This window comes from Melampsora larici-populina (assembly GCF_000204055.1).
Source record: "Melampsora larici-populina 98AG31 unplaced genomic scaffold MELLAscaffold_75, whole genome shotgun sequence".
NCBI lineage: Eukaryota > Fungi > Basidiomycota > Pucciniomycetes > Pucciniales > Melampsoraceae > Melampsora > Melampsora laricis-populina.
Window position 1 is genome coordinate 284683 of NW_006768839.1, and position 26864 is coordinate 311546.

Below are 26864 nucleotides of genomic sequence, written 5' to 3' on the forward strand. Positions count from 1 at the left end.
TTTGCGAGATATGCATCAATTCTACAAGCAGTCAAAGTGATCAATGCTCAGTTTCGAGCTCCAGATGGTGATCGAGAAACGAATATATCTGTATCAATTTTTATCAGGAACCCGTCAATGGGCATTTAATTTTCATTGCGATAAAACATTCGAAAGAGAGAAATCCTCAAAGCGTTGAATCAGATGATCAACTGAAATATCATGAACCCGAAGTTGTTGACAATACGAACTTCATCCTCACTAAACAACCAAATTTACGGATTCACGACCTTTTGATGTGCATCAATTGTGGCCTATGACACGCCATAAGGCTTGAGATCAATACAGATCAGATTGTACGTTGGTTTGCGAGATATGCACGAATTTTTCAGGCAATAATAGTCATCAACATTCACATCGAGGTTCAAAAATCCTGGTACATGTGGAAAAGGTTTGTCGTGAGGCTACTTTGTGCGAAACCCCGTTGAAAATGATATCAATCTGATGAGAGGTATCTGAGGGTAAAATTAGAGATGTTCGAGTTAAATAACAAAAGACAAAGTCACAGACTCAACTAACATATTGATGCGCATCATCACAATGTGCCAGGTCGAGATATGTTGTTTGAAAGACTTGAGTGTCGTGAGCCTGAGATCGTGAAAATATCAATACTGTAATCTATGATACACTCCTTTAATATATTGAAGGTGTAAATCAGTGATCTCGCGCGCATTCCAGCAATCACATCTATTTGGGGAAATCTTTCTTGAGACACAAGGAATTTGAATGATTGCAAGGCGGACAAAGACCCCCATTCGGGATTTATATGCTTCACGACCATTGAGGGTGTTGAATTTGGCATTGCTATTGCAGACAGTCTATGGAAGTACTCCCTTATGAAAGAAATGAACTGAGCTGGCTACTTTGACACAGATTGAGATGATCAAATTTAGTGCTCGGATATCTCGCGAAAATGGGATAGTCGTATTGAGATATGCCGACTTTGAGAGTAAATGCTCGTATAGAGACCACACGCCAGCGCAATTCGAATGTGAATCGCCATCCGCTTCACGAATCCCATAGTTTGTGAACCGGGGATACATATTGCACATATGTCATTGACCAACTTGTGCTGTAATCACAACATATTGTGACGGACTAACGTGACGTGGTGTGAAGAAAAAGCCCACGCCACTCGTATGTATCCCAAGAACATGGCTTCCTCGGGCAAGAAATGATAATAGAGGGGAAATAAGAGTGACAAGCAAATGAATAATATCTGGGAAAGAACTTCATCATCGAAAAGATGAGATGAAGCATATAGTCTCCAAACCCCGCGATATATGGACAGAAAAACACGTCTTCTTGAAAAGGTGTCACATGAATTCCTGAGAGATGAAAGAGGATGAAAGTTCTTGATGTATCCTAGCGAAGCAGTGTTCACGAAGAATCCTGGGGAAGCGGATGAGCGTGATCCAACAAAGAAGTCTGTAAACAATCAGAATAATGTTTTAAGAACATCTGAGCATTTTTCTACTGAAGATGTTTCTCTATCGACAAGATATAACCATCAGCTAAAGCATAAAGCTCAGAGGCATTTGTCTACTTTTTGTCGCGTATTCTATCAAATGGACTATGAGAAATCAGTACAAATTAAATAATACAAAAACTACCCGCGGCATGTTACTGAATAATGTTGGGCATTAAAGATTGTTATACACGTCTCTTTTGAAGCATTTGTATACGCTTATACGCATTTTAAGACATACGATCAAAATGTACCCTTGATCAGCTTCTTTGTACTGAGGAAGTGCTGATCTGGTCGTCTCTGTACGAAATTTGGTTCAACGTTGAACCCAAGAGTCACCTCTTTCCAACTTCAACCAACTCTTCCATCACACTCGACCATCCCATCTCCACATATCCCCTTTCCTATCCCCTTTCCATATCCCTTTTCACTTGAACCTTCTGTCTATACCACCATGAGTAGTCACCTCCGTTTCAATTTCTTCCGTCGTGATCGTCCTTCCCCTTCTAGAGACTCTGATTCTTCTTTCGCTTGTCGCGGTCTCTACGAACACCCTCCTTCTCAATGGCGCTCGCATCAACCTCGCTCTTCCAACTCGGCGGAGTCCTTCGCCTGCCGTGGTCTTGCTTACAACGAAGAAGATTTAGAGGTATCTCGTTCTCCATTACAACCATCTCAAGCTAACCGTCCTCGTCAGAATGCTTTCTATGATGATTACTATGCTTCTCCTTCCGCTACTGCTCATCAGAATATCGCTTATTACACTGTCCCTGTCACTTCTCAATCCACTTCCATGGAGTCTGATCAATCCTTCTGTCGACGATCCCGAAGACGCGATGGAGTCTTGTTGGAAACTGGTCCTCCTCCTCCTCCTCGACGTCGCGATGCGGTTTTATTTGAGAATGGTTACCGTCCTACTCATCACCATCACGTTGATCAAACTCCTTCCAGGAGACAACCTCAGACCACCACTCGAAATCTTCAATCATCACTTCAATCAAGATATCGGGAAGAGGCTTCTGGAAATCAAAGATATGGAAGGGGTGCGATTGATTATAATGCTTATGTAGATTCTGATGAAGAAGAAAATATGCTAGGAAATCATGCTACAAATCATCAAGCTTCCTTTTCTCAAAGACGCCCTCCTCCCTCCAACTACCCTTCTTCTAGTCACCGATATCGTTGAAGGGGTATTTCAGGATGTGTATGGTTATTAATCTTATTATTATTACTTTAGATTTTACCATTAGTTTTAGTTTAGGATTCTTGATACACGGTCGGATTGATTTTGCTCGTACGGACTTCTTTTCATACCTTTAGTTTTTTGGTAGTGTCCATTTCATGTGTTTGAATCATATCACGGCTGGGATAACTCTTACCTTTTTCATCTTATTAAATTTAACAATTCAACGTCCTCTGTTCTAGTGGTTGCTGCGGTTGAAGATGAAATCCGGGATCCTCTTGGTTAAAAATCTTATCATTATTATCTTTATCAGAAATTATATTCCTCAATAGTGTTTTGAAAACTTTTTGATACTTGTTTGGAATTTGTGCTTTGTGATATACGGTCGAAATTTATTTTGCGGTATTTTCATTTATCACCTTGGATCCGTTCCGTCTGCTCATGCTGCGAGTTTGAAACATACCAAGAGAGTTAGTTCATCTTCTTCAATGTGGAATTTGTTGAATTTTCCGCTACTTGTCCATTGTAAGTTCTGGAAAAGGTAAGTACATATCATCATCCCTTGGTAAGAAAGATGAATCTGAGGATATGCCATGAGGATTCATTACTCAGTCTTGTCATTTCCCTACAATGGACTCCGTACGTACATGATTCCGATGACTGCCTGCCCGATATGAGTATCTCAACATCTTCATCTTAATATCCAGTGGGCGAGTTTTGTATACTGCAGTGGGTAGAGTCAGTAGGAGATGACTGGCGCGACCACCAGGTGGATGACATCGAAATTCTTTGCGAGGTCAATTTGTCATCTATGGCCTTTTTGTGTCTCCCTCAGAATCTCAGTCAGACAAAACTTCATGTTTACGCGCAGAAAAGTTGATGATCTGCGTCAACAACTTGCTACCTTGCAGCACAAACTCCTTGAAATTACAAACTATCAACTCTACAAATCACCTGTTCAGCTCTCTTGCCAGCTCATAATCTCCTAAGATTTGGTCATCACCTCTTCGTCCCATCGCGCCCCGTCTTTAAGTCTGATTCGCCAAAAGCTCCCAACGGATGGCCTCCAAAGTGTCGCCTGGGAAGATCTCCTGTTGATGAGGTTTGTTCAATCTGATACGTACTGATGATGTTTAGCAATGGAGGCATTTTCCCATAAGATTCCATTGCTACCGCAAGGGGGGGCAATTGAACGATGAACTAATGCTGAGATTGTTCAAGGTGTCAGCTTTGTAAACAAGCTGCACACTGATCGAGAGAAGGAACAATCTGAACGTAAGAGAAGATTGTTAAAAGAAAAATAATCTAATTTCGATTTCCAGTTTACAATCTAATCATCATAACAACTTACACTTGAGATTGTTCAAGGTGTCAGCTTTGTAAACAAGCTGCACACTGATCGAGAGAAGGAACAATCTGACCGTAAGAGAAGATTGTTAAAAGAAAAATAATATAAGTTCGATAAGAGAAAAAGAATTACAATAGTGATCTCTGAATGACTCTTATAGAACTTTAATATTATGACGTCACTAACAATCTTACATAACCAGAACATGATGTGATCAAAGAAACCATATGCGCATGATAAAAGAACGCGCTGAGATTACCAATCTCAATTCCCCCCCATCTTTGATACATCAGTTAAACCCATCAAATCACAGAACTTCCTATGCTTCATTGGCGCTAAAGCTTTCGTAAAAATGTCCGCAATCATATCATCTGTCGGAACATAAGTTACTTTCATCTGTTTATCAGCTACAACTTCCCTTAGCCAATGATATTTGACATCCACGTGCTTCGTCCTTGACTTAAATTTTTCATTCTTTGAAAGCGCAATAGCTCCTTGATTATCCAGATTTAAAATAGGTGTATCTTCTTGAATAACTTCTAAGTTGTTTAATAAATGATTGAACCAGACAATATCCTGTCCTCCTTCATAAGCCGCCCTATACTCTGCTTCAGTTGTCGACGTTGCCACATTTTCTTGTTTCTTACTTTTCCAGTTTACTGTACTATCCCCCAACATCGTAACATAACCACCTGTTGATCTCCTCGTATATGGACACGCAGCAAAATCCGCATCCGCATACGCCTTCAATCCTAAAGTTTTACCTCCTAACATAATTCCTAAATTCCTCGTTCCACTTAAATACCTTAATACCCGCTTAAAAGCCTGCCAATGATGAATAGAGGGATTGTTCAAATGTTGAGATAATTGTGACACGACAAAAGAAAGATCAGGTCTTGTTGCGTTGTTTAAGTACATCAGCATACCCACCGCATGTTGATAATTTTCATCTAAATCATTGAACTCGTTAACCTCTTTCTCAGTTCCAGGAACCAAATACGTGTTCGGCACCATAGGACATCCCTACGATGGACGAGAGAGGAGGGTGGAGGACAAACCTCAAACCCCAAACCTCAAACCCGGTACAGACTGTACAGCTTTTTCAATACAGAGCCCAAGATCCATCAATAGATCAACTTCACTCGTATGTACCTTCTCTTACTCAACTCAGCTCACAATCCCAACCTCGCTATATAGAAGATGTTCATTTGGAATCACATTTCACTCAAATGCAATCGATTTATAGAACATCGGAAACGCCGGACGGTAACGATCAATTAAAGGTAGGCTTTGGACTTTCTTAACTGCTGATTTTCGGGCTCAAAGTACTTTTTCACTTGGTTTTGTGCTAGGGCTCAGGAATCAGGATCGGGATCTGTCAGGATCGGCTAAAGAAAACTTGAATACATAGATCATGTCACTCTTCATTAACTTCATAATAAAACAGAAGAAGAAAACTTTGAGATATCGCGATGGCGATGCCTGTCTCAGCCAATAAAATCAGGGGCTTTAATCTGGGTCGTTTTCATTCAATCAGTACGCATAGGACATTTTTCAGCTGGTTTTGAATGAGATACTATAGTTTGATGGTCGCTCTATTTCTGTATGTCATTGATTAATCTTTGTTATCAAATCACTTTTTGTTATCGATGAATTTGTAATTATAAAACCACGACTTATCTTACTACTTCGAGTTGATCAGCGTAATACATACCATTCAACCACAAGCATTACACACAAGATTTTGCATCTTTTTCTTCATGTTTGATCAATTGGTGTTCCCAACTATCTCATGATGAAAAGGTTATGTTTGCGAGTACAAAGTTTGTTTCTAGAATAGGTAACGAGTCCGAAATTTAGTTTGCAACATTGGTGGTCAAAGAGGGAGCAAAGGTAATCTTGTAAGAGGTGGTCAGTGATCAGGGATGTAATTACCAGCGTGTGTGGGCATGGATCACACTAAATTATTCTTATGGCTGAACAAGACCCCTCTGAAATGAATATGGAAACAAATCATTTGAATGCCATAGACCAGCCAATACTTGAGCTGTGTCCAAATAATCAAAGGTTCAGTGATCTGTTCTCAAAATCGGTTTTATGGTGAGGGTGGGCAAGGGTAAGTTGTGTATTGAAGAGTTGTAAGTACAGCCAGCCTGTATATGGACAGTCTGTACAGGCTGTACCGGGTTTGAGGTTTGGGGTTTGAGGTTTGTCCTCCACCCTCCTCTCTCGTCCATCGTACATCCCACAGGTTTGCTTTCCATCATACCATACTCCTCCAACAAATTATGAATGTACTGAGTTTGAGTTAAAATGATTGTTTTGTTTACACAATCTCTAGTCACCTTCATTCTTAAAATGTATTTATAGTCGACATCTTCATCCATTTGAAATCTTTCAGTGATTAAGTGACGAAATTTCTCGAAATCATTAGTAGCAATTGTCATGTCATCAACATGAACATGCACAATACACTTCCAAGATGGATCTTGAGAGATGAAAAGACTGGGATCGGAAGTGGATGGTAATAATGGAATTGATTTGAAAAATAATTTTAAGCAGTCATACCATACTTTCGGCGCTTGCTTCAATCCATACAGAGCCTGTTTGAGTTTCAAAACTGATGTTGATGTCGCACCTTCAATAACTAGACCTTTTGGAATATTCATGTAAATAGTTTCCTCAGGTGACCCATTCAAAAACGCAGCTACAGCATCCATCTGATATACATCAAGATCATCCACCGCAGCCATTGCATTTAAAGCTCTTAGAGTAGCAAGTCGTCCTGTCGGAGCAAAAGTGTTGTTATAATCCTCTCCATATTCTTGAGAGAAACCTTGCGCACATAGCCTTGCTTTAAACTTGATCAATTCACCATCACCTCCCATTTTCTTCTTAAACACCCATGTCGTGCCAATTGCATTCTTGCCAACAGGTAACTCACAAACTTCCCACACTTGACGTCTTTCCATGTTTGCCAATTCATTGTCTATAGCTCTCTTCCAGTCGAATTGATTATCAGACTTCAATGCTTGATGGTACGTCCTAGGATCCATATCTACCTTCGCCACTCTTGCTGTGATCTTTGACGGTTTGTCTTGTTGAGCAAATAGTTCAGAAATGTTGTCTAGTCGTTTGTTGACGTTCGCAGCCTCCATCGATGTTTGTTGTGCCAGTTTCGCCCATTTTCTCTGAGTTTGACGAGAAACACGACGTTTGGTAGAGTGAGATCGGTGTCGTTTTGAATCTGATGGTAAGATATTGGATTCGTTGATGGCACTGGTGATATCATGAATAGCCAAAACATCTGCAGGTTGCCAATCCCAGGAATGTTTAGCCGGAACAATTGGCAATGGAATCGGAGGATCCGGTATCTCTGGAACAGGTTCTATCTGCATTGGAGTGACAAATGGTGCAATTTGAGTATCTGTGTTCACTTCATCCAACCTTACCACTTGATTCTCCAAATCAGGTGAAGAAAGAACGGGCGATGAAGGAACTTGCGGAGAATCTTGCGGTACTGGTGAGTCAGGTGGTGAGACAGTTGGTGTTGTCGAAACACAAGGTGTTGTTGTAGAAGTAGATGTCGATATTTCACTTATCAATTCGGTAAAGTCCTCATCAACATTAGTTAAATCCCGGACACCAGGGAAAGAGTTTACATTGAATACGACATCGTGAGAGTACACAGTTTCACCAGACTCAAGCCTTACTCTGTAGTTTTTCATTCCAAGTTGATATCCTAGTAGAATTCCTTTCGCAGACGTCGCATCAAACTTCTTTCTGAACTTCTTGGAAATTAAGACATAAGATTGACAACCAAAAGGTTTCAAACGTGATAGATCAAACTTCCTACCGTGCCATAGCTCATACGGTGTTTGATTATCGATTTTGACCATTGGTGTCACATTCTCCAAGAATACTGAAGTCGTGACCGCTTCAGCCCAGAAGGAATTTGGCAGGTTTCAATGTCGTAGAAGAGCACAAGCCTTTTCAGTGGTCGTTCTGTTTCCACGCTCAGAGACAGGGTTTTGTTGTGGGGTGTAAGGCGCACTTAAATAAGATGTAGCACCATTTTCTTGCAGCATCTCACGAAACTCCTTTGACATATACTCTCCTCCTTGATCATTAACCAAGCTCACATGTTTCTGGTTATGAAAGGTTTCAACTTCAGCTTTAAATTTCATGAAAGAAGAGAAAGTTTCGGACTTTGCTTTTAAAATATAAACATGCTTGTAATTCATGAAGGCATCAGTCAATTTGAAATAATATAAACCTCCTCCTTCAGAAACAGTTGAGATCTTTCCACTAAGATCGCTATGCACAACTGGAAGTGGAAAAGTGGCTTTAGGAAAAGAACTGGGATAAGGGTTAGACAAAACACAATCTTCACAGAACCATTCTTCAGGAGGTTTGATTCCATACATTAATTGGAGTCGTTGTGTGTTGGTGTGTCCTGATCCTCTGTGTAGCATATTGTAATCAGCTAATGTTGTTATGTTACAAGTGAAAGAATCAAATGACGCGCCTAAAATGATGTCTAATTCTATCACACAATTTCTAATTTGACCACGAAAACCAGCATAGCCTTCTTTAGTTAAAATAACGATTCCTTTGTCATGAAATAATTGATAACCGTCATTCAAAAGACATCCCATGCTGATTAATGGAGATCCTAAATTGGGCACATGATAAGCGTGTAACTTGACGTTTCCTCCGAAAGAGCTGCAGATGATGTCGCCTTTTCCGGCAATACAGTAGACTCTGAGAAAAGCGATATGTGTCAAAAGCGATACTCTCAAAAACCTGATACTTTTTGGGTCAAATATTTTTTATTTGCAGTAAATTTGATTGCAAAACCGATAAACTTGTCAAACCCAATAAGTGATACTTTTTTTTTGGTATCCCAGGTTTGAAACCGATAATTTCAGGGGGTTGTACGACTTGTGGTTTTAGTTTTCTTGTATGTTTTTTAGTCCAAACTTTGAACTACATACACATAACCTTCTTCATCGCAGAATCTCCACCTCTCATTCATAATTGTTGATGTTGTGTCTATGTATTTTCTACTTATGTGTGTGCGAACTTGTGTGTGGCTTTCACTAGGATACACCTATGTGACATGTAGTAGTTAGTGTTTAGCTCAGTGCCGATGGCGGAGTAGCTAGATCCCTCGTCACTCTACGACTTGGGATCCTATTAGCTAACGTGCCTTGATCCACCATCGGCACTCAACAGGTACTTATGCAATTGTCACTCTACGACTTGGGATCCTATTAGCTAACGTGCCTTGATCCACCATCGGCACTCAACAATAATCACAAGTTGATACATATCATGCTTCCCAAGGACCTTTCTAAATACAGTATCTCTCACATTGAGAAGGGATTCGAAACCTTGAAATCCGAGAATGACACTCGCTTAAAACCTTTGAAAGAGTTGATGATCTCAGGAAAGAAACTTACCGAAGCTGAAGAACGGTTCATGGATCAATTGGCCAACCTTGTTGATGAATGGAAGTTGGTAGAGCGCATCAGAGAAGTTGGGGATGTTGCTCGTGCTGCCATTGACCTCAACAAGGAGGAGAAGGCTGCATTAGAGGTGCTAATTCTAAAGGCTGATCAGACACGTCCAATGATGTCAAAAGCACTGAACAGTGAGTCTATAAAATTTTCATCGTTACCAATTGAAGATGGCTTTCTCAAATGAACAATGCCTTTGGACTTGGTTTTCAGACAAGCGTAAACATACGGAGACTTCACAGCCAAACTCATCAACCAAAAAAAAGGTTGAAAAGAAAAAGGCCAAAGTCGTGAAGAAGGTCAACCCGACGCTCTCTCAGCGAATCAAGATTATAAATTGGCATCATGCTAATGGGGGCAAGCAAATTAAGACTGCTCGAAGATTTCAAGAATTGTATCCTGAGCTGCGATTTGGACAGCCTCGACTTTCGGAATGGTTGAAAGAAGAGAATGAGAACAAGTTTCGAAGCAATTACAATTCTGGGATTGGTCTTCACTCGAAGAGAATAACTAGCACTGAGCATCCTCAAGTGACCCAAGCACTTGAGACTTGGGTGACACAGGCTGAACACCTAGGTCTTATCTTGACTGGCTCAGTGATGCGTGCGATGTGGAATCGCTTTGCGGACCTCTTCAAGGTACCAGACAAAGACCGACTTCGTCTCTCTGAGGGTTGGTTGACAAGTTTCAAAAGTCGAACGGGTCTACGTTCCGTTAAACGTCATGGCGAAGCTGGTTCAGCTTCACCTGATACTGTGGCTGCAGAAAGGTCCCGTGTGCGTGCTATAACGGATCTCTATGATCTCACCGATATCTATAACATGGACGAGACTGGCCTGTTCTATGGGTACGTCTGTGTTACAATAATTTGAATATTTTTCAATCTGTTTATGTGGTTTACCCTTCTGTAGAATGCCACCGGATAAGGGCTTAGCTTTTAATGCGAGGTCTGGGATCAAGTCAGACAAGCGTTGTCTGACATATGCTTTTGCAATCAATGCCTATGGATCCGATAAGCGCCGTCCTTTAATCATAGGAAAAGCTCATAGGCCTGTATGCTTTAATGGGAAGACAGGCGAGCAACTCGGCTTTTACTATCGGAACAACACGAAAGCTTGGATGCAGACCGAAATCTTTTGCGAGTGGATTGAATCCTGGGATCAAGAGCTTCGGTTGAAGGGTCGCAATGTCTTACTTCTTGTTGACAACTTTTCCGGTCACTCTGTCAACCCAGACAGACCTTTAACAAACATCCGCCTCGAATTCTTCACCCCAAACCTTACCTCTCACGTTCAACCACTTGATGCGGGCATCATTGCCAATTTCAAGTGTTATTATCGATCCGAATTTATCAACTATGCAATTGATCGTTATGAGCTCCAAATCCCAATTGGTGAGATTTACAAGATTCATCAGCTGGATGCTATGAAACTCGCTTCTGAGGCCTGGTTTAGGGTCTCCAACACCACAATTTCAAACTGCTGGAGAAAGTCTGGCATTCTTTCTGCTCGAAATCCAGACGGATCGGTCAAGATTGAGGACAATCATACCCATCTCCAAGATCTCGAATTGGATCCGATGATCGATGATGAAGCCAGAGACACTTTAAGATCTGACTTGGACAGTCTTGAAAGTTTAAATCTTGTCCATAAACTACATCGAATGTCACTATCCGAGCTCATGAATCCAATTGGCGAGCATTCAAGTGGGTTAGAAGAATGGACACCCGAAGAAATTTTTGAAAGTGTTCAAGAAGATATGCAAGAGAAGGCTGCAGTTGAAGAAACACCACCACCACCTCGACCAACTCATCACGAGTTCATCAAAGCCTCGGAGATTATGTTGGGATATATGGCCTATGAAGGAAATGATGAAGTGAAAGGGTTTGAACGCGCCATCAGGGCCTCAGTAAGACATTACCGCCTAGTTCATGTCAAAGCTGCCAAGCAGCAAACCCTCACAAATTTCTTTTCTAAAAATTCTTAAAAACTGTGTATAATACAATACGATTCACATATTTCTCTGTCATAACCAATATTTTTGCTGCAATTTGATTCATATCGGTTTTCTCAGAGAATTGAAAAAACCGATACTCTTTCAAAACCAATAGATTTAGTCCAAATTTTTCCGTTATCGGTTTTCTCAGAGTCTACTGTATGAATGACACTTCCGTCAGCAAGGGAAACGTCAGACTTCACTTCAACATAATTAGTGAATAAGTTGATGTTTGAAACCATGTGGTCGGAACACGCGCTGTCCAATAGAATGATACCGTCAGCCGAAGGTGCTCGACAAGATAGAGCTGTGGTCTCAATGACGTCGTCCAAGTACGCAGCCTGCAAGACAGCTGTTGTGGCTTGACTCCTTGAAGGGCCAGGATTAGCCGGTAGCAAATCTGGAAAAAACTTGATAACACTGTTCATATTTATGACCTTTGACAGCTGGATTATGACGTCCGTTTGAGCAGGTAGGATAAGGAAAACGATGTGCTGGTCGAGGTGGTCGATTAGCAATGGTGGCTAACGCGATAGAATTGTCCTGTCGATGACGTTCAGTATAGTCGACGAGGTAAGCATCTAAGACATCTAATACGACTTTCGTTTTTAAAGGTTGTTTAGAATCAAAGAGAGATAAGGTTGTCTCCATGGAGTTTGGGAGTTTTCCAACGATAGTTTCGCCTATTAACTCTTGGAGATCATCAGAGAAGTTTACACCGCAAGCTCTCATAGTTGCCAAAGCTGATCGAGTGTCCTTGATATATTGATCAAGAGAAGTGAAAATAATACGAGTGAAGGCTGAATAAGCTCTACCCTTACTACTAGAGGTTGTGGCTTGAAACTCTTCTTTCATGAGTAACCAGATTTTCAATGGCTGATAGATAAAGCCTTCTGATTCCACGATGATACAGAATTGTTGAGTCATATGACTGAACATAGTACCTGCGGCTTTGCGTTGTCGCATGACATAAACGTCATAAGGAACTTTTCGCTCTTGTGAAATCGGTCCTTCTGGTGCAGGAATAACTTCTGCATCCGAGTCAATGAACTCATCAAGTGAGGCCGACATTAGAGCTCCAGTGATATCACCCTTCCATTCGGGGTAATTGTTGTCGTCAAGTTTGACGATCCGTAAGCGAGCTTCAGAAGACATTATAGATGAATGAATTAGGTGAAGAAGTGTGCGTGTGAGTGTGTGTGGTGAAATCTCAAATCGATCAGAATTTGATGTGGAATAGCAAAAAAAAAATTTAAGCTTCGTAGTGTTTAGCGAGATGTGATGATGAAGGTTTTTGAATACAGCTAGAGAGCTGGGCTCATAACCAATTGAACGATGAGCTAATGCTGAGATTGTTCAAGGTGTCAGCTTTGTAAACAAGCTGCACACTGATCGAGAGAAGGAACAATCTGAACGTAAGAGAAGATTGTTAAAAGAAAAATAATATAAGTTTGATAAGAGAAAAAGAATTACAATAGTGATCTCTGAATGACTCTTATAGAACTTTAATATTATGACGTCACTAACAATCTTACATAACCAGAACATGATGTGATCAAAGAAACCATATGCGCATGATAAAAGAACGCGCTGAGATTACCAATCTCAATTGGGGCGAAGTGTTGTGGTTTCATTTGCAAAGTTTTTCCACACCAAGATACGAAATCCTCAAACTTCTTACTTTCTAATCTATGCTTGAATTAAGCTATCGAACAGCCCAATTTACTTCATACTAAAGCTTTATGATCACCGCCACACAAACCTAGCATGGATAAGCCCACAAGGAGATATAGTTCACCTAATTTGAGATAACTTCACCTCTGCCTCTCCACAAATATATTTCATCTGTTATAAGGATCATGTCTCTTTGTGATGATAAGTAGGAAGGTAAGAACTTCTCTAATCATATGGCATTTTGGCATGGAGAGGATTTGAGGAAAAATGCCCATTTTGTCAGTTTTGACTGGCCAAAACCGATCACTCCTTCTCAAGCACTCAAGGACACAATCTTATATTATTTGAAAATGGTGACCATCCTCATCACGAATTCAATGAACCAACACATGAAAAGGAGGTATCCTCAGACCTTATATTTTTCAATCTTTATTCCCATCAACATATTGGAATTCAGGTTTTGAGTTATTTCATGCTAGTGGCAAAGCTTCATGATTGCAACATCATGGTGTGTTTTTTGACCTCAATGTTTTCCATTGGTCAATGCCTTTTCATCTAGTTCATACTGATCAACCTTTTTTAGATTTTTTTCTACAATATATGTAGATGACTGGACAGGAATTTGAGGAGCGTAATTCATCATCAAACAATGAATATTGAGATATTGTTCCAACATTCTTCCTTGTTCCAAGCTGTTTTCACTGGACAAAGTCTTGTCCAGTATACGTAAGCTGGTTGCTGTAAGCTTTCCATGTGTAAAAAGTTATAGTCCACGGCCTTCAGAATTTTGTAATGGCAACCACCCATCCAATGGCACTCTATTACTGGCCTCTGTTGCTATAGAAGATTTTTTTGATGTTTCTTTACTTTTTGTGCGCAAATGGCGCGCCTGACTCCCCAATGTGCAGTCCGCGCGCCTCCAATGAAGGTTTTTTGCGCCTTGGCGGGCCTGTTCAAAAAAGCATATGTCTCAACATGACTCTCCTTCCAACTTGAGATATTCAGATAGGATCAGCGGGATTCAAGCTGTTCTAAGGAATTGTGAGTTGGCTATGAAACTGATAAGAATGCTAGTGTTAGCAGCTGAAGAGATTACAATCTCTGTGACCAATGAGAGCAGTAAGACAATACCTGCTCCAATTGAAGGTAGAAAATGGTAAGAATATATATTAGAGCACACAAGTAACACAAAAAATGTAGAAGATAATCACCTGATAAGGATGCTAGTTTTAGCAGCTAAAGAGATTAAAATCTCTGTGACCAATGAGAGCAGTAAGACAATACCTGCTTGAAGTGAAGGTAGAAATTGGTGAAGAGAAAGGAAAACAAGTAGGCCAAAGACAACACCAATTTATACCAATGAGAACACTAGAGCGGTCACAGCAAAGCACAGCACACGCAGCAATGATACCATAAGATTAGTAAGACTACAATATCATAGATATCAGATGAGTAAGATATAAGAGAAGGAATACATCCTAGATTAGATAACCCCGAATAGTAATGTATTCATCATACTTCAATTCAAGGGACCTAGCATACTATGATCTGATTGTTCATGAGAACAATACAAATCTTGGTTGACTCAGTATTTCTTGTTGTATTTGAGGTCAGGTATACAGCTGTGTATCAAAGGTGGAGAGGTCAGAACTCACCAATTGACTTCTTGTTGTTGAGTTGGGATGGCTATGCCTTCCAGGGTAAGATGAAAACTCCAAGTAGACAGCTCAGGAAGGCAGATATATCCCAAGGGCTGCATGGAAAAAAAATTCCCTGTTGGCACAGGATGAATTGGTATTGATGGGTCCAGACAATGTTTATGTTGCTTTTGGCCAAAAATTCTACCTGCAACGGCAAAAACAATAGCTCAAGTTCTTTACTCAAACCTTGGAGCTGTCCAGTAAAATTTTCTTGGCTCAGGAACTTGTGTCAGCTTGACCATTAGTCATGGTGATCAGAGCCTAGCTTGATGCAACTGAAGATGAATTGGATTGTATTCTGTTTTGGTTTTTACACACTCGTGTCAGATTCATTGCCATTGATTTACCATTTTTGAGTGTATCGGACCACCAAGGTTGAAATATTGACTCTTCAAAGCGGAATCGCAGAATAATGCATGGGAAGGCTTTTTGAGTTTTATGACAGGCACTTTGATGGCCAAATATCCAGGATGGAGAATCAAAGTTATATGCAATAAGGGGGTAACATTGGTTCTTTGAGTTGGTAGCTTTTAAACAATAAAATAAAAGAAAGTATTCTATGTACATATATGAATCAAGCAAACCTGTTAGGTCATCCAGTAAACCCTAACATTGTAGCATAGAAAAGAGATGGTTACAAAAGACATCTCGCATTCAGATTGGTAGACTAGCATCCTGATATTTGCCACGCTCAGCGGCGAATGTCACACTGGGGATAGAAGTTTCAAGTTGTTTAAGAGCCTTTGCAAACGTCTCGGGTTGGCCATCATCGTGCCAAACAGGAGAATCGATAAATTCAAACACTTTCTGACTAAGTTTTTTGAAGAACGGAGTGTAATCCTTTGAAGTTTTCCCTAGGACGTGCTGATCGAAGAAAAGATGGTTATATAGTATCTTATCATCATTTTTGAATGAAATAAGATGAAGGATATATTCTGCTATCAAGTAATCTGTGTACTTGTTCTTCGTTCGGGTCACTGCTTTGTCATCTGATACCTTCTTGACAATCCCATATAACGTAGTAGTCAACACCCTTTTCTTGATCCCTTCAGTTAAACATTCGGTATCTCTGATAGTCTCACGACCTGTAAGAAGACCTTTGGAGATCAACCTTTTGGCGAGACGAGTTCTATACTTTTGTGCTGCTCTCTTGTCCCCTTCAATCAATTTCAAAACAAATGGTGATGAGTGATTGATAATCAGAAAGTGATCGTTGACATTGACTTACATTTACCAAAGACAAATGGCTCTATCTCATAATCCCAAAACTTCTCGGGGTTCATTCGACCATAACGAAACTTCCACACCATCTCGTGAAGTTTGGGAATCATTTCAGAGTGTTGGCTGAAAAAAATAGCATGATCCGGATACATTTCCCTATCACTCCTGTGGACCAAGGTAATCACTCTCCATAATCTTCCTAGTTGAGGAATTGAAATTCGGTCTTCTTTTATGAGATGCAAGATCTCGCTGGTACGATCGCTATCAACGAATTTTTTGTTTTGAAAGTCTAGCAAAAGATCCCGGACGAATGGATCTAGTTGTTTATCTTCAAGTTGGAATCGTATCGCATTTTCAAGTATTCTGCCTCTAATGTCTGGTATTCGGGTTAACTTTGTAAATTCACTAGAGCTCTCATAATGGTATTCCACAAGATGTAATAACATTCGAATTGTATTTGACTCTTTCTTAGTTGGTGTTTTGGAGGACTTCAGTTGTTCTCCGATCAATCTCATCAATCCCATCAATGATGAGGCTGTCTTCCGATTTATGGGAGTTTTCAAGTTGATGAAAGCGAGATAAACCTTTTGAAAATGTATTGATGGGTCATCATGGCCCAAGTCTCCCAAATTGCTGATAAGATGTACTACCGATTCCCTTTGAATTATCTCCTGAATGACTGAGGTTGGCAAAAATGATTAGAAACTACACATATACAAGATACTGCTACTCTGCTCACCACGATCGGATGTTTCTACTTCCTTAGGGAAGTCTGACCACATCTGCCGGGCCGCGTATCCCATGTTTTGTTTTTCTGATCAATGAGATACACATTCAAGAATGACAAAGGCTTCAGTTCTTAATCAAGAGATCATTGTACATATCCAGATTTTGTAGGTTTGACCTTGCAGGAGAAACAATAGCAACTCTGCCTGCCCGAGGTCTACGCAAGTCATCTGCTGTCCACAGACTAGGGATCACGGTTTTGTTTTCCTCCGAAATTCGAGATCTTAGGTATGAAAGTACCCCAACAGCCCAGATCCTCTCAGCTGCACTTAGTTTATCTTCCTCAAGAGAACGAGAGAAAAGATCGATTGTAGACATGATATGCTCCATTTCGACTTCGGGATCGTCTTGATGTCGATCGAATTGAGGGCCGAATTTCAGGACAGCCTCGGCCATTTCTTGTGTCCTAGAAGGCGGAGACGATGCAAAAGCTTTATGAGAGATTTCATAGCAGACTTCCCAGCTGATTAGAAATTCGCCATCGGGAGTTCTAGGTTGGGTCACGAAAAAGGGCTTGAGTCCTCCTTTGCCGGCCTGAAATATAGACTTGAAGATACCGCGATTCGACTTCTCTGTTCCCGCTTGGAGACCTGTCGAGGCATCTGTTAACAGGAATGTATCGGAATCTCCCGGTTTGACTTTTTCGATTCTCTCATAACCGTGCAACAGAGGAACCTTCAATAGTGAGGTGTAAAATGAAGGAATTATCAATAAAATGACGTAGAATGAAAGGAAACATTGGTATGACATTTTGTCCTTGATCTGAGATGTTGTGGTTAGGTGGTCTGATTAGTAAGTATAGTATATATACTTACCACGGATTGGACAAAAAATAGACTACACGGCAGCACTAACCCTTTCTCAGACTTCAACATGTTTTACGAAACACAAACGAATCATGAGCGATATGAAATGGGTATTGTTCCTAGCCTGCGACGGTACCATGATTTCCATACTCAGGAATGAGGGAAGTGACAGGTGAAGCGGGGATGTCATGGGTGGTACCAGGTGTCATGGTCACCACACACGAATTTGGAAGTTTAGAGAAAAGGAAAAATTTCTTCTCTCTATCACTTCCTGAATATCCCCCCCGCTGCCTATACCTGTCATTCTCGCAAGATCAATCTTTGGCTATTCTTAAAATTCTTAAAAACCCACCCACCACCCGGGGGGTTGAGAAGTCCTCTTCTCAGGCCTGTTCTCGTCCTGGGGTAGGAGCTACTAAGTAGGGGTCTATTCCCCATACTATATGCCCCCTACCCCGGGACTACCCCCACACCACGATGCTGTCCAGTCTCAGGAAAGGCTGGAAGGCAAAATGGTAGGACATGCTTGGGAATAGATTTCGTAAAGTAGAATATAAACCACATAAAGGTTTATTAAAGAATAACTCAAAGTCCTCCCCCATAATCTACCCTTGCTCTCATGGATAAGAGTATGGACGCCGCTATAAAGGGAAAACAGGCGGAAGAGATCTTCTGCCTTCCGGACAGATGAGAAGATGGATCTGATTGTAAGAACACTTCCAAGTTGAATGGCCGTGTAGAATCGACTCGGATAGATGTTGATCTGCTCTGCTATCTACTTCATCATCCTCACATCGTATTAACATATTTCACTGACTTGCATTTATCTTCGTCACCTCGGCTTTACTCTTGTGTAGCTAACAGCTATGGATATCGATTCAACGAAGCAGTTTCGCTGACTTGTAACGCTACTCAGCTCCATGTCTTCTGACACGGATGTATGTTTAGCTATATTGTAGCCACCGGTGATTGTAGCATGTTTGACTGAACAATGGATTGATCTATGTACTCACCCTTTCTCACGTTGTCTTTTGGTGTTTCATCGTATTTTCAACCTAAATTTTGTTTGAGGGCGACAAGACGCACAGAATCGGAGTAGGAAGCTTAATATGTCTAAAACATTGTCAGAATCGCCGAAGCGCTTCGATTTTCACATCTTGAATCTAGAGTGATAAAAAGGAAGAGGTTTGAGGGAACAGAGGTTTGAGGGAACAGAAGTTTATAGATAATGGTGATGGTAGAGGAGGGAAATGACGTCCTCTCAGGATAAGGATGGTCAACAGAATGGTAAAGAACACATTCATGCGGGGTAAGCATCGCCAACGATGGCTTTCTCATCGTTCGTCGTGGCGAGGTCACAACTTAGCTTAACAAAGCCCTCTCTGCGGCTTTGTTAAGCTAAGTCACAACAGCTCTCTTCCTCTCTCTTCTCCTATTCTTGTCACTGCATGTAAAAGCTCAGGCCTACTAACCAAGCAAGCACGATATCATTTTCGACGCTGAGGGTTTTATATATTAGGTCTAGTGTAGGAAACCTCACAAAGCTTAGAAATGAGATGATCACGAGAGATAAGATATATTCAGATTTTCAGCACACCATTCTCATAACGGCTACGATCAGTCTTCCATATCATAAAGAAGAAAGAATTTTCAAGTTCTTTCAGAGCCTTTGCAAACGTATCGAAATTCCCATCATCGTCCCCAAATGCATTATCGATGAATCGGAATATTTCATCACCGATTTCTTTGAAGAACAGAGTGTAAGCCTCCGGAACCTTCTCTGGGACGTGTTGATCGTGGCGAAGATGGCGATATAGAATCTTATCATTATTCTTGAACGAGATCAGGTGAAGGATGTATTCTGCTGTCAACCAATCTGTGTTTGTGTGCTCCTTTCTGGTAATTCGTCTGGATCTTGATATCTTCTTAAAAATCCCATATAAAGTAGCAGTCACCATAGTTTTTTTCGACGGTTCATTTAAATATTCAATATCTCTGATAATCTCATGACTTGTAAAGACACCTTTAGTTATTAAGAGTTTTCCGAGATCGTTTCTATACTTCTCTGCTGTTTGCTCTTCCCCTTTAATCAATTGCAAAACAAATGGTGATGAGTGACTGGTAATCAGAAAGTCATTATCTACATTGACTTACGTGTCGTAAAGATAAAATCGTACCGATCTTGCCATGGTAACATCTGTGGGTTCATTCGAACATAGCGATACTTAAATAATATCTCGAAGAGTTTTGGAATCATTTCAGAGTGTTCATCCAGTTGAAGAATGAAAGACTTATATATCTTTTTATTACCATGGAGGACCAAGTTGATTACTCTAAATAATCTTCCTAGTTGAGTGATCGGGATTTGTTCTTGTTTTAAGAGTTCCAAGACCTTGGTGACACGATGACTATCGACCAATTTTGTCTTTTCAAATCCTATCAAAAGATTCCTGAAGACTGGATGCAGTTTCTCAGTCGCAAGTTGCAAGCTTATCGCGTTTTTCAGTATTTGTTCCCGAATATTTGGTATTCTGATCAGTTTTTCCAATCCTAGACAGCTCTCAATTTCATAATGATATTCCTCAAGATGTAAAAACAATCGAACTGTGTTTGACTCTTCATCAAGCCGATTCCAGTTTTTTGTTTGAGGTTCATTCAATTGTTTTTTGATCAAGTCAATTAACGACAAGGCTTTTTGTGATTTTATCGGAGTTTTCAAGTTGATGAACGCGAGAAAGAGTTCTTGGAAATCCGGTGGTGGTTCATTGTGGATCATGTCTGTCTGTTTTTTGACAAGATGTACTATTGACCCCCTTTGAATTGCCTCCTGAATGACTGAGGGTGATAAAAGGTGATCAGAAACCACATAAAACCAAGATACATCTTACTCACCACGTTCCGATGACTCCACTTCCGTAGGAAATTCTGACCACATCTGCCGAGCCACTGGCCTCAAATCTTTATCTGATCAAGGTCATACAAATGCACAACATTTCTAGGCCTAAGTTTTTGAGACGTCGTCATAACCAAAGTTTGAATCACTGACCACCCAGAAAAAACAATAAGAACTGTTCTCGAGGCCTACGCAAGTCTTCAGCTGTCCAGAGACTAGGAATCACGGATTTTTTTTCCTCCGGAAGTCGAGCTCTTAGGTATGAGAGTACCCCAACAGACCAAATCCTCTCAGCAGCACTCAGTTTATCATCCTCAAGAGAACGAGAGAAAAGATCGATTGTAGACATTATATACTCCATCTCGCGTTCGGGATTGTGTTGATGTCGATCGAATTGAGGGCCGAATTTCAGGACAGCCTCGGCCATTTCCTGTACCCCAGCAGACGCCGATGATTCAGAAACTTTATGAGAGTTATCATACCACAATTTCCAGCTGATCATAGATTGGCCATCAGGAGTTTGAGTTTTGGTCACGAACAAGTGTGTAAGTGCTACTTTTGTGGTCTGAAAGAGAGACTTGGCATTTTCGCGATTTGAATTGTGTTTTCCCGCTTGGAAATCTGTCAAGTGATCTGCTAAAAGGAGGGTCCTGGGATCTTCTTCCTCTGTTGGATCAAGTTTCTTGTAACCATGTAATAGAGGAAGATTAAGGCGACAGGAGTAAAGTAAAGGAAGTAGCAATAAAATCAGGTAAAATGAAAGATAACTGCGCGTCATTGTCCTTGTTCCGAAGTGTTGTGGTCAAGCGGTCTGATTCGTCAAAACTGGCAGAACAAAAAAGTCGATCAACCCGTCAGGCGACTCGAGAATTCTAAACTTGACCGTGACACTAGACTTTCCTAGGACTTCAAAATATTGCGAAACACAAACTAATAGTCTAATAAATTATAATGAGCGGTAATGAAACACATGAGCTGAATCGAAAATTTAAGGATTGGGATCTCCGTTTGTTTGATGGTAAAAACATCTTGAATAGACGCTTATCTGCTATGATATGTACCACAATTTGTTTTACCCCCTCATGTTCACATCTTTGCATATATTCCATCTTAGTTTTGTCCTTGAGGTACATATGTCCTTGTAGTTGTGCTCGATCCCACGAAGCATTTTCACGAGGTTTTATGCATTAAATGCCCAATGCACTTTAAAAAAAACCAACTAAAAAGAACCTATTCACTAAAACTATAAATTGCCAATCCCAAAAAATCAGTTCAAGCCCAAATCCCCTCAAAACAAACAAAAACTCAACTATCCTTTGAGACTTTTTATATCGTGATGTAAAGCATTGAAAATATGAGAAATGAGGATTTTATTGGCAAACACTCACCTAACTGTCGATATCATCGGGTCGGTCTGATCGGTACTTCTGGTTCGAAAATAAAAAATCAACCCGGGGCTTCATAATTATCTGATTCTGGAAGCCGAAGAAGTCGAATCGTTTCCTTTCAAGTTCTACTCTGCCTCCTTTCTAAGCTTGGTGCACCATTCATATCATCTATAACAACGACCCACTACGTAGTAACAGTATCCGATGCGTTGCCATATGATTAAAGATCAAAGATGTGCAACCGATCAATCTGTAGACACAAGTATTGCTTGTATCCTATCAGATGCAAAGGAACACGAATCAGAAATGCACGATGTGTCGCAGCTGTTTAGATAGATGTGGCATCAGAAAACAAAGGTCGTTTACGTACTTTAAGACGAATTGCGAAAATTCCAATGAACGGTTGAAGTTGAACCACATAGGATCGGATTCGAAACGTCCTCTTTGGGGAACGACCAAGTCGGACCCTCGGTTTACCAAAGACATAGTCTTCAATACATTTGCAAGGCATCGCGCTGAACATGAATGTTGGACATTTGATCGACATGAAAAGAAGTGATTTGTTGGGTCAGGAGGTCAAACTGATCAACATTCACTTTCTGAGCTCTGAGATCAGCGCGTATCTTGGTCCAAATATGATTTGCTTCTAGCTTGATTCAGAACTCGCCAGGGACAAACAAGATTCAGATCCGTAAAGTAAAAGACCAAGATCGTAACAATGCCGAGTGTCGATAAGAATCAAACAGGCCATAAGCTCAAGGTTGTAGGTGAGAAGGCCTTGATGCTCAACAAAGAACATGGGTCATAGATCTGCGTCGTTTTGCGACCTCTCGATTCTTCGTATGCGTCGAGTGATCGCAGAGCAGAGGTGACTGAAATCGAGTTTTATTGAGACGCCGTCTGAGAGCGAGAATCTTCTGATGAAGAATGCGGATCTCATGAATTATAGATCTGCCTACTTGAGAGGAAAAACGAACAGTCGCAAACACAGGCTGGTGACACGACCTTCACCTCGTGCCAGCAGCTGGGTGTGCTTTCTGCCGAAGTGATATTGTGATGATATACAGATGGTGGATGCTGGGGTCTGTGAGGTGGATTGTCGAATCAAGTCCGATCTTTGAATATAGCAAGCAATGTCACTCAGAGGTGTTCCTCTCATCGCCATGAAACCATCAAGGCCAAGGCTAGCAGGTGCAGGTGCTTGTCTGGAACACGCTTGACTTGAATGATCAGATGGTTGATACAGGTCCAAGATGAATTAGAGATTTGTTTGCTTCCCTTCTATTGCGCGCGATAAACTGAAGATCCATATGGCATACCGAAGTCGTTCAATAGATCTGAAAATCGATTCAGCTGTCTGCTTCCACACAGACAAAAGAGATAAAGATCACAGCACTAGGTTACCTCGTAGAAATACTGTTTTTGTAACAGGTGATCGGATAGAAACCGCGTGAAAGCCTCAAAAAGACACGAGGTACCTGTCTTCGCATCTTTCCGAGGATTCAGAGAGGGATATATGAATCTTCAACAAGGCTACTTTGAAGTAGCCCGAAACGAGATAAACTTGATGCATTTGACGCCTCATAAAGATATCTGGAGAAAATCGTCATGAAGGCGAACAATACCGTGCCAAATCGTCATCACATGAATATTTTTGAAAAATATAATGATCCTCCGGAGAAAGTTGAGATGAAAGACGAAAATGTTTAGGCCTCAACACAGATCATAACAAAATGCGTATTTTTGGGTACCACATAAAGATAAAGGTTGGATTACCGCGCGAGTTTACAACGTCGGCGTGTCGTCTCGTCTCCTCAAAAATTCAACAGACTGATGAAGGTGATCAAACAAATCCGTGGCGAAAAACCAAATTCAACGAGATCCGAACATTATGCTGCAGATATTGTTTTCTAGCGCAACCCGGCGAACAGTAGAGAAATAAATTTTGGAAGGATTAAAAGTGTCTGTCTACTTTTTGCCGTGTATTGATCAAACCAGGATAAAAAATGCAATACGAAGAGACAAAGTAAAGTGTCCGTGGCATCTTACCAAAACAAACACCAAACAGAAGGAATTTAAACTTTCCTTTTGGTGTATTGCATTTGGCCATGCATTTTGGATAATGCTATCAGATTGTATCCCCCGGAAGAACCCTTTTTTTGGAGAAGAAGATCATCTCGCTGAACTGTAAAATCCCATGACACTTGTATATATCCCAAGAGTATGGCTTCCTTGGGCAAGAAATGATCATAGAGGTAAAATAAGAGTGACAAGCGAGTAAATAACATTGGAAGAAGAACTTCTTCACGATTATCGAAAAGATGAAATGAAGAATAAAGTTTTCAGACTCCACTAGATATCTGCAGAAAAACGCGTGTTCTTGAAAACGTGTCACATAGATGACTGAGCACTGAGATCTTGACTAATATCGGCTGAAATTTGTTGATGTATCCCAGCGAAGCAGTGTCCGCAAAGATTCCTGGGGGAGCGGATGAGGGTGATCCAACAAGGAAGTCTGTAAACAATCAAAATAATGTCTTGAGAACATCTGAGCATTTCTCTACTGAAGATTTCTCTCTATCGACGAGATGTAACCATCAGCTAGAGCATAAAGCTCAGAGGCATTTGTTTACTTTTTGTCGCGTATTCGATCAAATAGACTATGAAAAATCAGTACAAAGTCAATAATACAAAACTTCCCGCGGCATGTTACTGAATAATGTTGAGCATTAAAGATTGTTATACGCGTCTCCTTTAAAGCAGATGTATACGCCTATACGCATTTTAAGACGTACAATCGAAATGTAACCTTGATCAGCTTCTCTGTACAGAGGAAGTGCTGATCTGGTCTTCTCTGTACAAAATTTGGTTCGACCTTGAAACCAAGAGTGACCTCTTTCCAACCTCAACCACGTCTTCCATCACACTCGACCAACCCATTTCCACACATCCCCTTTCCATATCCATTTTCACTTGATTCTCTGTCTATACCACTATGAGTAGTCACAACCGTTTCAATTTCTTCCGTCGTGATCGTCCTTCCCCTTCTAGAGACTCTGATTCTTCTTTCGCTTGTCGCGGTCTCTACGAACACCCTCCTTCTCAATGGCGCTCTCATCAACCTCGCTCTTCTAACTCGGCGGAGTCCTTCGCCTGCCGTGGTCTTGCATACAACGAAGAAGATTTAGAGGTATCTCGTTCTCCATTACAACCATCTCAAGCTAACCGTCCTCGTCAGAATGCTTTCTATGATGATTACTATGCTTCTCCTTCCGCTACTGCTCATCAGAATATTGCTTATTATACTGTACCTGTCACTTCTCAATCCACTTCCATGGAGTCTGATCAATCCTTCTGTCGACGATCCCGAAGACGTGATGGAGTCTTGTTGGAAACTGGTCACCCTCCTCCTCCTCGACGTCGTGATGCGGTTCTATTTGAGAATGGTTATCGTCCTACTCATCACCATCACGTTGATCAAACTCCTTCAAGAAGACAGCCTCAGACCACCACTCGAAATCTTCAATCATCACTTCAATCAAGATATCGGGAAGAGGCTTCTGGAAATCAAAGATATGGAAGGGGTGCGATTGATTATAATGCTTATGTAGATTCTGATGAAGAAGAAAATATGCTAGGAAATCATGCTACAAATCATCAAGCTTCCTTTTCTCAAAGACGCCCTCCTCCCTCCAACTACCCTTCTTCTAGTCACCGATATCGTTGAAGGAGTATTCCAGGACGTGTATGGTTATTAATCTTATTATTATTACTTTAGATTTTACCATTAGTTTTAGTTTAGGATTCTTGATACACGGTTAGATTGGTTTTGCTCGCCCGGACTTCTTTTCATAACTTTAGTTTTTTTAGTAGTGTTCATTTCGTGTGTTTGAATCATATCACAGCTTGGATAACTGTTAGCTATTTCATTTTATTGAATCTAACAATTCAACGTCCTCTGTTCTAGTGGTTGCTACGGTCGAAGATTAAATTTGGAACCTCTTGGTTAAAATTTTTATCATTTTTATCATTATTATCTTTATCAGAAAATATATACCTCAATATTATCTTCAGGACTTTAGGATAACAATTCAACGTCCTTTGTTCTAGTGGCTGCTACGGTCGAAGGGAATATTCGGGATCCTCTTGGTTAAAAATCTTATTATTATTATTATTATTATTATTATCTTTATCAGAAATTATATTCCTCAATAGTGTTTTGAAAACTTTGTGACACTTGTTTGGAGTTTGTACATTGTGATATACGGTTGAAAGCGATTTTGAGGATTCTTCATTCATAGCCTTGGATTCACTCCGTGGCTCACTCCGTGTGCTCATGTTGTAAGTTTGAACCAGACCAAGAGAGTTGGTTCATTTTCTTGAATCTGGAATATGATCACTTTTTCTTTGTACCGTAAAATAAAGACTTATGCTTGATCTTACTATCAAGTTATGACGTCAGTTTCATTTATTCACTTTACACTAAGATTCGGAATCAAGTGGTTAATCGTAAGGAAATCCTAATTATTGATCTTTAAACCTTTTCGCAATTGAAGATCATTGTACAAACTTGAACACGAGTTGGAATCTACCTCATGAAAATTGCTATCTGTCTTGGTAAAGAAGGGAAAGAGGCTACATGCATTGTACATACATAGTTTGAACAAGAATATATCTGAACATCTATTGAGGTATATTATCTGATTGACAAATATTTCTTAACACCCTGCGAAAACAATTCAAGTAAAGCTCAAGTGTATCAAGTGTAAACCTACAAAACCCCTCTAAGACTCATCTGACAATTCCTTTCACCAAGTTTTCATTCAATCTCACCACACAAA

At 40.5% G+C, this 26864-nt stretch overlaps 5 protein-coding genes across 5 annotated transcripts; 2 read left to right on the forward strand and 3 right to left on the reverse strand.

Annotated features, from left to right (window-relative positions):
• Positions 1 to 1961: 1961 nt before the first annotated feature.
• On the forward strand, positions 1962 to 2693 carry MELLADRAFT_113012 (uncharacterized protein; the record flags this gene model as incomplete). The annotated part of the gene is made up of 1 exon (XM_007417597.1): positions 1962 to 2693. One exon carries the CDS (start codon positions 1962 to 1964, stop codon positions 2691 to 2693), a length of 732 nt encoding a protein of 243 aa, XP_007417659.1.
• A 405-nt stretch (positions 2694 to 3098) lies between these two features.
• On the reverse strand, positions 3099 to 12710 carry MELLADRAFT_113013 (uncharacterized protein; the record flags this gene model as incomplete). The annotated part of the gene is given in 4 exon segments (XM_007417600.1): positions 3099 to 3134; positions 3154 to 3222; positions 11967 to 12098; positions 12156 to 12710. 4 exon segments carry the CDS (start codon positions 12708 to 12710, stop codon positions 3099 to 3101), a joined length of 792 nt encoding a protein of 263 aa, XP_007417662.1.
• A 2873-nt stretch (positions 12711 to 15583) lies between these two features.
• On the reverse strand, positions 15584 to 17811 carry MELLADRAFT_94918 (uncharacterized protein; the record flags this gene model as incomplete). The annotated part of the gene is made up of 5 exons (XM_007417577.1): positions 15584 to 16086; positions 16158 to 16821; positions 16928 to 16964; positions 17031 to 17611; positions 17752 to 17811. The coding sequence occupies 5 exons, from the start codon at positions 17809 to 17811 to the stop codon at positions 15584 to 15586; spliced, it is 1845 nt and encodes a 614-aa protein (XP_007417639.1).
• A 1511-nt stretch (positions 17812 to 19322) lies between these two features.
• MELLADRAFT_113015 (uncharacterized protein) lies at positions 19323 to 21413 on the reverse strand (the record flags this gene model as incomplete). Its single annotated transcript, XM_007417599.1, has 4 exons — positions 19323 to 19825; positions 19897 to 20577; positions 20635 to 20706; positions 20789 to 21413. The coding sequence occupies 4 exons, from the start codon at positions 21411 to 21413 to the stop codon at positions 19323 to 19325; spliced, it is 1881 nt and encodes a 626-aa protein (XP_007417661.1).
• Positions 21414 to 25018: 3605 nt separating this feature from the next.
• Positions 25019 to 25750, forward strand: MELLADRAFT_113016 (uncharacterized protein; the record flags this gene model as incomplete). Its single annotated transcript, XM_007417598.1, has 1 exon — positions 25019 to 25750. One exon carries the CDS (start codon positions 25019 to 25021, stop codon positions 25748 to 25750), a length of 732 nt encoding a protein of 243 aa, XP_007417660.1.
• Positions 25751 to 26864: the final 1114 nt, after the last annotated feature.